The sequence below is a fragment of the Coregonus lavaretus genome (assembly GCF_964263955.1).
Source record: "Coregonus lavaretus genome assembly, chromosome: 31".
NCBI lineage: Eukaryota > Metazoa > Chordata > Actinopteri > Salmoniformes > Salmonidae > Coregonus > Coregonus lavaretus.
Genome location: NC_140018.1, coordinates 2,048,761 through 2,060,701, shown reverse-complemented (window position 1 = coordinate 2,060,701; position 11,941 = coordinate 2,048,761). Strand labels below are relative to the sequence as shown.

The following is an 11,941-nucleotide window of genomic DNA, read 5'->3' as shown; positions in this document are numbered from 1 at the left end:
TTTTGATTTTCCCATGATGTCAAGCAAAGAGGCCCTGAGTTTGAAGTTAGGCCTTGAAATACATCCACAGATACACCACCAATTGACTCAAATTATGTCAATTAGCCTATCAGAAGCTTCTAAAGCCATGACATCATTTTCTGGAATTTTCCAAGCTGTTTAAAGGCACAGTCAACTTAGTGTATGTAAACTTCTGACCCACTGGTATTGTGATACAGAGAATTATAAGTGAAATAATCTGTCTGTAAAATGACATGTGTCATGCACAAAGTAGATGTCCTAAAAGACTTGCCAAAACTATAGTTTGTTAACAAGAAATTTGTGGAGTGGTTGAAAAAACGAGTTTTAATGACTCCAACCTAAGTGTATGTAAACTTCCGACTTCAACTGTATATTTTTGTTTTAGTCCAGTGTTTGTAAACAAAGTAAATGTAAACAAACTTCGTATAGCTTTATTACATGTTTAATCTATAATTGTATCTCATGCATGGTCAGTCCTTGCATCCATTGCTCTGTCTACTAATTTGAGAGTGGTTATATTTCTCAAGCCCAATCCCTCAGCTGTTTATCAAAACAGAGGTGGGGACGCCGCTTTATTATTGTTTCAACTACAGGTTGTCCCTTTAAGTTGATTATAAGGTCTTAGTTTGTACACAGAGTCAAATGTGTTTTGTGTCCACAGCACTATTTAATGGACCGTCTTGTCATTGCTCTCCCTGTGTGCTCCATGTCTTGCAGCAGTCAGTTTGCTGAGCAGTCATAGGCAGCCATCGGTAGTGAAAAGGACAGACAGCGGTCACTGGGCCTAAGAAGGGAACAAGATGGAGGACGACAAGAAAGAGATGCTGTAATAAACGCCAGTCTGAATAGGATTGTGTCCTTGTAGAATGGTGTTGTGTTTGCATGCACGGAAACACACAGATGCACCAACGAACAAACAAACAAAACTGAATATTCAAGGTTGTATTGTAGGGATCTACACTCATCTTCCCCACTCAAACCTTTAACCCCAGCCAGCTGCACACAGGGAGGGCACGTCAGTTCAGCCAGGTGTTCTCGAGCCCCGTCTCTCTCTCTTCCTGTCTCTCTTCATCACTCCGGCCCGTTCTACAGCCAGCATTAATCTCATCACTCCGGCCCGTTCTACAGCCAGCATTAATCTCATCACTCCGGCCCATTCTACAGCCAGCATTAATCTCATCACTCCAGCCCGTTCTACAGCCAGCATTAATCTCATCACTCCGGCCCATTCTACAGCCAGCATTAATCTCATCACTCCGGCCCGTTCTACAGCCAGCATTAATCTCATCACTCCGGCCCGTTCTACAGCCAGCATTAATCTCATCACTCCGGCCCGTTCTACAGCCAGCATTAATCTCATAACTCCGGCCCGTTCTACAGCCAGCATTAATCTCATCACTCCGGCCCATTCTACAGCCAGCATTAATCTCATCACTCCGGCCCATTCTACAGCCAGCATTAATCTCATCACTCCGGCCCATTCTACAGCCAGCATTAATCTCATCACTCCGGCCCATTCTACAGCCAGCATTAATCTCATCACTCCGGCCCATTCTACAGCCAGCATTAATCTCATCACTCCGGCCCGTTCTACAGCCAGCATTAATCTCATCACTCCGGCCCGTTCTACAGCCAGCATTAATCTCATCACTCCGGCCCGTTCTACAGCCATCATTAATCTCATCACTCCGGCCCGTTCTACAGCCAGCATTAATCTCATAACTCCGGCCCGTTCTACAGCCAGCATTAATCTCATCACTCCGGCCCATTCTACAGCCAGCATTAATCTCATCACTCCGGCCCATTCTACAGCCAGCATTAATCTCATCACTCCGGCCCGTTCTACAGCCAGCATTAATCTCATCACTCCGGCCCGTTCTACAGCCAGCATTAATCTTCTGCTATGACAACAATACATCCAGAGAGAGATACACAGACAGAGGCAGGAGGAGGAAGAATAGGAGACGTTGGTCCAGGCATTCTAAAAGACATGCAGAGGGAGGCAGGAAGAATAGGGCCAGATGCAACCGATGGTGTGTCTGCTTTGTGAATGTATGCATGGCCTGTAAAGGAGATGGATGAACAGATACTCCTGATGAATATGCAGGCAGATCATTACTTATGCAGGCACCGCGTTGGGTGGAAATAAGGCTGATTGTGTCTCAAGGTGTATTTCTTTATGGAGAGATTATGGAGAGACACTTTAGGTAGCTGAGAAGGCTTCGCCTAAATCAGAGGTGGTTTGGTGAGCTACCTGGTAAGTAACCGTGTCTGTGGTTTGGTGAGCTACCTGGTAAGTAACCGTGTCTGTGGTTTGGTGAGCTACCTGGTGAGTAATCATGTATGTGGTTTGGTGAGCTACCTGGTGAGTAACCGTGTCTGTGGTTTGGTGAGCTACCTGGTGAGTAACCGTGTCTGTGGTTTGGTGAGCTACCTGGTAAGTAACCGTGTCTGTGGTTTGGTGAGCTACCTGGTGAGTAACCGTGTCTGTGGTTTGGTGAGCTACCTGGTAAGTAACCGTGTCTGTGGTTTGGTGAGCTACCTGGTGAGTAACCGTGTCTGTGGTTTGGTGAGCTACCTGGTAAGTAACCGTGTCTGTGGTTTGGCGAGCTACCTGGTGAGTAACCGTGTCTGTGGTTTGGCGAGCTACCTGGTGAGTAACCGTGTCTGTGGTTTGGTGAGCTACGCTCAGCTGATGGGTAACTGTGCCTGCCTAGCTCAGCGGCAAGTCTTGTATGTGGCACAGGACAACAGGGTTCCAATCCCGGTCGCTCACATCGTTGCCATGACCTGGGTGGGTCGGTCTCTGTGAGGAGGAGGTCAAACGGCATGGTTTGCATAACGTACTGCACGTACTGTAGCAGGGCTCAGTCCCATTTCAATTCAGAACGTTAACCTAATTCTAATTCCAAATTGAACAGGGAATCTCAGTGTACTGTCTGAGTAGCGGCAGTGTATAAAGGCTGTACTTACCACAATTTCCTTCGTTCGCTAAGTTCTCATCGCTCTCTGTTCCCCTTTTAGAGTATGGTCATTAGCACAGTATACATGATTCCAATTTTAGCTCAGAGACACCAGGCAAATTGAGAAAAAAATAAGATAATGCTGATTTATAGGCACATTGAACTATATGGATAGTGCTAGAACAATGGCGTCACATCGGAATTCTGCCATCTTTATGCACGTTCGCCATTGATTGGAATTCAACTGGAAATGACCCCACCCTGACTGTCTCTGTTGCTCTGGTATGAGTCATAAAAGCACAACTCCTCAGATGATGATGATGATGTTTGATGCGACAGCTGTGTGTTCAGCTCAGATAATGGATGGAACATATCTACAACCACTTGTTTCCTAAAGTGCTTTTAGCCCACGGATTGGTTTCATTTGCTGTTGGACTGTCATGTGAGGAATATCTGGTTCAAAGGCTTTTGTTCTTTAAAATTTGGCGCTACGTTTCTCAATGGGAAGATACCCATTGTATTGGTAAACGGCCTACCCATCGCTAATGCGTCTCGGGTTGGGGTGTAGGTCCACTAACCCACCGAGATGAACTCGCTACAGAGAGTAGCAAGACCACAGTGCCTTTAGAAAGTATTCACACCCGTGAGTACTTGGGATTAAAATGGATTTAATTGTCATATTTTGTCAACGATGATCTACACAAAATACTATGTCATGACAAAGTGGAAGAAAAATTCAAACGTTTATTTTTTTTTAAATCCTGAAAAATAAAAGGTAACGCTTTACTTGACACCCAGCGTCATAATACGTTATGGCACGGTCATTACCATGTCATAACAGCTGACATCTATTGTCATAACCTGTCATAATATGGTCATAACACTGTCATGACCCATATATTTACACCTGTGACACATTGCATTATTTTATGGCTGGTTATGACACCTACATATGAGTGTCAAAACCCACATTTATTCAAATTCGTTTTTTCCCCTACCAAGAAGTTTCCTTTCATTTGAAAGTTTGTTTCTTAAGTCCTTTGTTGTTGTAATGAACTATGACATTCCTTATGACCAATCGCGTGTCACTTTACTTGGACTAAGAAAATAACCTTCATGACACTGTCAAGAAGCATTGTGACCATCATTATCATATAAGCCAGAGAGGCCTATCACGTGCATGCCCTTATGTCAGTCATCAGTCAACATGAGGGTGCTCCTGAAATCTGCTCCTACATTCATACCAGTCATCAGCAACAGAACATTATGGTAAGTGCATCAATGTGTGCTCAATTACAATTATAACTTAATATGGTCAATTTCTGAAAATGTTGTATAACATAAACATACTGTTGACAGGTAGACTATGGTGTAATGGAATGTTTTGCCTCGTGTGGTTAGGTTTTGTGGGTTTTAACGCAATATATATCAAAACAGGTCTAAATATATGTGTCATGACAGTGTTATGAACATTATGACAGGTTATGACAAGTTATATCATCTGTTAAGACATAGACATATTTTGACATGGTTATGATCGTGTCATAACGTGTTATGACGCTGGGTGCCAAGTAAAGTGTTACCAAATAAAACACTAATATATCTTAATTACATAAGTATTCAACCCCCTGAGTCAATACATGTTAGAATCACCTTTGGCAGCGATTACAGCTCTGAGAACTCTTAAGAACTTTGCACACATGGATTGTACAATATTTGCACATTATTCTTTTAAAAAGTATTCAAGCTCTGTGAAGTTGGTTGTTGATCATCGCTAGACAACCATTTTCAAGTCTTGCCATAGATTTTCAAGCAGATTTAAGTCAAAACGGTAACTTGGCCACTCGGGAACATTCACTTTCTTCTTGGTAAGCAACTCCAATGTATATAGCACCTTGTGTTTTGGGTTATTGTCCTGCTGAAAGGTGAATGTGTCTTCCAGTGTCTGTTGGAAAGCAGACTGAACCAGGTTTTCCTCTAGGATTTTGCCTGTGCTTAGCTCTATTCTGTTTCTTTTTATCCTTAAAAACTCCCTAGTCCTTGCCGATGACAAGCATACCCATAACATGATGCAGCCACCACCATGCTTGAAAATATGAACAGTGGTTCTCAGTGTTGTGTTGGATTTGCCCCAAACATAATGCTTTGTATTCAGGACATAAAGTTAATTTCTTTGCCATTTTCAATGTCTGCTAGTTTTATTTCTACCCATCTACCAATAGGTGCCCTTCTTTGCGAGGCATTGGAAAACATCCCTGGTCTTTGTGGTTGAATCTGTGTTTGAAATTCACTGCTCGACTGAGGGACCTTACAGATAATTGTACAGTATGTATTGGGTACAGAGATGAGGTAGTCATTCAAAAATCATGTTAAACACTATTATTGCACAGTCCATGCAACTTATGTGACTTGGTAAGCAAAAACAAATCCTGAACTTATTTAGGCTCGCCATAACAAAAGGGGTTGAATACTATTGACTCAAGACATTTCAGCTTTTCAGTTTTTATTAATTTGTAAACATTTCTAAAAACATAATTCCACTTTTACATTATGGGGTATAGTGTGTAGGCCAGTGACAAACCATCTCAATTTAATCAATTTTAAATTCAGGCTGGAACACAACAAAATGTGGAAAAAGTCGAGGCATGTGAATACTTTCTGAAGGCACTGTTTATGCCAACAGGCCTGTTCGAAAGATGGAAAAAAAAATAACAGAATAATTTAGGTAAATTACCTCTCTGATGTTGGCTTAATGAAAACAAATATCTAGCTCTCCCGTTCCTAATGGTCCATCTTTCATCTGAATCAACACAAAGCCTTGAATGCCTCGTCATATTGAACAGGCTCCATTGGATATTCACATGTTGGGCCAAATGTTCAAGACGAGACAAAACAACAGAACGAACCCCCTAGGATATCTATGCACATCGCAGCACTGGCTTGGCCTAATAGAGCGGATTCAGCGCATTAAAAATCATCTCGATAGCGCTAATGGAATCTTGAGTGGCCAATAGAAGTAAATAATTAAATTAAAGACCCCTATGGTGTTATTGTTTCCTGTATTCATGAATCATCAAGGCCTCCTGTATTCTCATGCTAATCTAACATCAGGATATTTGTTTTATTTATTTTTGTGTCCGACATAATGAACGAACCCGTGTTTTTTTTCTCCTTCCAAATGGCGTTGTTCAGACGTTTGTGCAGGTTCTGGCACAGAAACAAAGACGCAGCATTAGTAGCCATTGTCCTCCCGTGATTATTAAAGTAAACAGAGTGGAGGGTGCTCGCCTTACGGAGGCAGCTGCAGGCACTTGAGGGGAACGTCCGTGAAGAGAGGGGAGGAAGGGCCGGGCCAAGCAACCCTCAAGACTCTCTGTTAGTGAGGTGAGCCCATTATTCTGAGGCTTCTAGAGAACAGCAGAGCGCTACGATAATTAGCTTTGAAGATCAGGGTCGTCTTCATTAGGCACCAAAGGGAAGAAAACAGACAGACAAACAGGGAGGGACTATCTGGACTCATTAAGAACTGCTCGTTTCCCCTTTCCATTGAAACAGGTTTTGCTACAGTGTGCCTTAATGAACAGGGCCCAGATCCAGCTCTGGGTTAGGATTCATTTGGGTGCAGTCCAGCAGTGTAATGACAGAGAAGCTATGGAACAAAATGTTCTGTTCCCGCTTCCTCTTTAAAGGGACAATCTGCGATTGCTACATCCAATTTTGGATTCTTGAACAATATAAATTATGCCTCATGAGTTTAGTTCAACTGTCACACCCAAAATATAAGCATGTTTTACTCCATTGTTTGTAAACAATGCAATTGTAAACAAATACTGTTTAGCCTTAATACATGGTTAAAACTATCATTTTGATATCATGGATGGCCAGACCATGCATCTATAGCTCGGTCTATGAATTTGAGATTTGTTCATCTCCAGCCCAATCCCTCAGCTGTTAAACGAAAGTGGCGGGGTGGACCCTTTGATATTGTTTGAACTGCAGATTGTCCGTTCAATTATACCCTGTTACCAATACATCGAGAGCAGGAGGGGTACATGGTCTGGTTGACTGGTTCCTCACTTATTCATTTTCCTTATGAAATGAAGAATAGACACTGATAAATGTTCCCACCGTTTTGTCTAACATTTCCCATGGTGCATCTATCCTTTATAGAATATGCTTACATGTTTTTGTACTCAGCACCTCCATGTTACTGGATGTGCTGAACACTACATTTAAAACGAATCTTCCTTTTCCTTGCCACGGTGCTTCTGCTTGCTCTAAGGTGATCCATGTTGCTGCAGGAAGGGCTATATAAATATATGAGATATTCTCAAGAGAGGAAGAAAAACCCAAGACAAGCATCTGTAAATTAAAACTCTTCAAGATGTTTTAATGTTATTGGTAGCACTATATAATAACTCCACGTAGTAACGCATTTATAATGGATTAGTAAATAATTTATTCATCATTACTCGCATTTCTAAATGTTAGTAACTTAGTTATTCACACATTTATAAACAACTTTTAAAGTATTTAATAATCATTCATAAGATGTTTAATATAAGTACTTCTAAATAATCTACTAATCACTAGTAAAGCATTTTTGCATGACCTAATCTAAAGTGTGGGCTATTTATACTTTATAAATAATTTATAAATGTTTTGAGTGACCAGTGTAATTTCTCACCAAAAGATGGACATGCCATTGGTAAACATTCCAGCAGTACCTGATGATCCTTAAGGTCTCAGAATGGCCCCTAGAACATATCAATGGTTAGAAAATAAGCCTGCAACACAGAGCATGATTTGAACATTAGCCTTTCTTGGCAGTGACCTTTATACCAAAAGCAAAGTGTGGTTTGCGGTCATGCCTTAAAGCACTCAAATCTCAATGAACGCAGAACTAAAATCTTCAAATCAAATCAAATGTTATTTGTCACATACACGTGTTTAGCAGATGTTATTGCGGATGTAGCGAAATGCTTGCGTCATTTTGTCAGTTGGGTGATTTAGTTCTGGGTCCATACACGTTAGAAATTGTGAGTTCCGGTTTGCGAAGTCTCCGCCCTCACAAAATAATGTAAATGTATAAAGTAAAAATAACCTACTTTAGGTGAGGTCACGCAAAAAGACTTAACAAATCATTAGTACATGGTTTATAATGACCTATATTAAACATCTTATGGAGTAACGATTAATAAATGAATAAACTACTTACTAATCCATTATAAATGCTTTACTATGCGAGGTTATAACGTGCTACTACCTATAATCATTTTCTTTAAATAGTTACATACAAGCATTGTATACAGCACAGAAAGAATCTCTTTCCTGGGTGGGTTTAATGAAGAAGAGTTTATCATGAGAAATACATCGTGCACGCTGCTAACTTGTGCTTCTTGAAAACTACTCCCAAACTTTGTTGCGAATGTTGTACAGTTTTATATATATATATATATATATATATATATATATATATATATATATATATATATATATATATATATATATATATATATATATATATATATATATATATATATATATAAGTCCTGAACAAAACTAGCGTCTGGGTGTTCTATAGCATGGTGCCTTCTCATGGACGGACAGAAGCACATCTAGAGATGAAGGAAAGTGGTTTATCTTTTCTACCAAAAGCTCAAAGACGATTGTCTGCATCTGAAATGGCATCCTACTCCTATATGGCAACATACCTTGGTAATTTATTATTTTATTTTATTTATTTAACCTTTATTTAACCAGGTAAGCCAGTTGAGAACAAGTTCTCATTTACGACTGCGACCTGGCCATGCACTATATAAATGAATAGGATGCCATTATGGACGCAACCCAACGTGTGTGGTAGTTTCGATGAGATTACAATCATTTCCAATGCCGCTCAGTGGACAGTCACCCCCAAAAGAAACAGACGTTACCGCGACAAGGGGAAGCCTAGAGAGTAAACATACAGGGGTGACAGTTTACCAAGGGGCTTCTCTATCCCCAGGGAATAGCGCTGTCAAAACACAGACCCATGACATGGGACAGTCGTACAGTACAGCAGGACCTTTAGAATGGGCTTCATCTTGTCCGACCGAGCCCTCCTTTAGGGCAGCATTATAAAAACACATTTTGGCTTTAAAATCACTAGCGTGGATAGACTACATGTACAGCTCAATGAAAACCTTGGTGTTAAAAAAAAAAGGTACACTAAATTCATGATGTTTTGAAGAAGAATGTGTCCGTTTCTTTTTCAGTTTCAAGTTCACTTCTATTAGTCATATGTACTGGATACACAAGGTATAGCACACTGTCCAATGAAATGCTGACTTCCAGGTTCCCTTTAGACAGTGATGTAAGTGCTTTGAACATACAGGTCTAATATTGACACAGAACAGACCTGGTAGGTTCAGAGGGTCAGTCTAATATTGACACAGAACAGACCTGGTAGGTTCAGAAGGTCAGTCTAATATTGACACAGAACAGACCTGGTAGGTTCATCAGAGGGTCAGTCTAATATTGACACAGAACAGACCTGGTAGGTTCATCAGAGGGTCAGTCTAATATTGACACAGAACAGACCTGGTAGGTTCAGTCTAATATTGACACAGAACAGACCTGGTAGGTTCAGTCTAATATTGACACAGAACAGACCTGGTAGGTTCAGAGGGTCAGTCTAATATTGACACAGAACAGACCTGGTAGGTTCAGAGGGTCAGTCTAATATTGACACAGAACAGACCTGGTAGGTTCAGAGGGTCAGTCTAATATTGACACAGAACAGACCTGGTAGGTTCATCAGAGGGTCAGTCTAATATTGACACAGAACAGACCTGGTAGGTTCAGAGGTTCAGTCTAATATTGACACAGAACAGACCTGGTAGGTTCAGAGGGTCAGTCTAATATTGACACAGAACAGACCTGGTAGGTTCATCAGAGGGTCAGTCTAATATTGACACAGAACAGACCTGGTAGGTTCATCAGAGGGTCAGTCTAATATTGACACAGAACAGATCTGGTAGGTTCATCAGAGGGTCAGTCTAATATTGACACAGAACAGATCTGGTAGGTTCATCAGAGGGTCAGTCTAATATTGACACAGAACAGATCTGGTAGGTTCATCAGAGAGTCGGTCTAATATTGAGACAGAACAGACCTGGTAGGTTCAGAAGGTCAGTCTAATATTGACACAGAACAGACCTGGTAGGTTCATCAGAGGGTCAGTCTAATATTGACACAGAACAGATCTGGTAGGTTCAGTCTAATATTGACACAGAACAGACCTGGTAGGTTCAGAAGGTCAGTCTAATATTGACACAGAACAGACCTGGTAGGTTCATCAGAGGGTCAGTCTAATATTGACACAGAACAGATCTGGTAGGTTCATCAGAGGGTCAGTCTAATATTGACACAGAACAGACCTGGTAGGTTCAGAGGGTCAGTCTAATATTGACAGAGAACAGACCTGGTAGGTTCATCAGAGGGTCAGTCTAATATTGACAGAGAACAGACCTGGTAGGTTCAGTCTAATATTGACACAGAACAGACCTGGTAGGTTCAGTCTAATATTGACACAGAACAGACCTGGTAGGTTCATCAGAGGGTCAGTGGTACACTGTCTGATGTTGACCAACTGTTGAATCAATATGACATGTCAGTCTGAGTTAAGCTGCAGAATGAAACCACCCAATAATAAGTGAATAATCGCAACATTCAAATTCTCTCCCTTAGCCTGAGTCCCATATCCATTTGTCCCTTCTTGTCAACTCCTGTCATTGTCACGAAAGAGACAAAACAGCACAAACGGATCAGGGACTCAGGCTCTCTCTCTTTAACCAAAAGCAGCACATAAGATATAGCTGTTGCTTGTGTTTTTGGGGGATGGGTTGGTTTTATACGGATGCTGAGTGATGTTTAAATAGCCGGGGGGGGGGGGGGGGGGGTGCGTTCAGCAGGGCACAACGTTGTGGAGCATTATGTAGAACCAACATACCTCTCTGGGGTACAAGAAGGAATCAAGTCAGCTCTCTTCACGATACTGCTATCTGAGGAGCATACTACAAAGCAAGATCAACAAGAGCCAGCTAACTTACCTAAATGTTCTGAAATAACTTTTTATTTTTTTGGGGAAAGATAACCTTGAGATGAGCATGGTCTAAATTGACCCAACAATCATAAAAACGCATATCTAAGTTGAGCTTAAATGAACCAGAATATCACTAGTTATTTCTGGTTGTCGATCAAAAGTTAGCTGGCTAACTCATTGATTCTGCGTTGTAGCGTAGCCCTCTCTAATGTTAGGCAGCATTACTGCGTCCTGAATGTGGCCCTGCTGTAGCGACGGGAGGCTGGAATCACATGTCCAGCAGTAGAACACGGGGGTCCTCCACCACTGACTTGATCTTCCGCAGGAAGGTGACGGCCTCTCTGCCGTCGACCAGCCGATGGTCGTACGTCAGAGCCACGTACATCATGGGCCGGACCTCCACCTGATGGAGACAGGGAGATCAAATATGAGATGATAACAAGAACTACTAGTAGCTACTCCATTCAACTGACTGGCTGTACCACTGTCATATTAATATAACTGGCTGTACCACTGTCATTTAGTCATATTAATATAACTGGCTGTACCACTGTCATTTAGTCATAATAATATAACTGACTGTACCACTGTCATTTAGTCATAATAATATAACTGGCTGTACCACTGTCATATTAATATAACTGGCTGTACCACTGTCATTTAGTCATAATAATATAACTGGCTGTACCACTGTCATTTAGTCATAATAATATAACTGACTGTACCACTGTCATTTAGTCATAATAATATAACTGGCTGTACCACTGTCATATTAATATAACTGGCTGTACCACTGTCATTTAGTCATAATAATATAACTGGCTGTACCACTGTCATTTAGTCATAATAATATAACTGGCTGTACCACTGT

General features: G+C 41.2%; 1 protein-coding gene across 1 annotated transcript in view; it reads right to left on the bottom strand.

Annotated features, from left to right (window-relative positions):
- Positions 1 to 10,148: 10,148 nt before the first annotated feature.
- The window catches only part of LOC311106739 (uncharacterized protein), a 57,220-nt gene continuing 55,427 nt past the window's right edge, over positions 10,149 to 11,941 (bottom strand). Inside the window, exon 37 of the mRNA XM_084149139.1 lies at positions 10,149 to 11,473. Within this exon, the coding sequence (XP_084005265.1) occupies positions 11,339 to 11,473 (135 nt within the window). The 3' untranslated portion in view covers positions 10,149 to 11,338. The remainder of the gene's footprint in view (positions 11,474 to 11,941) is intronic.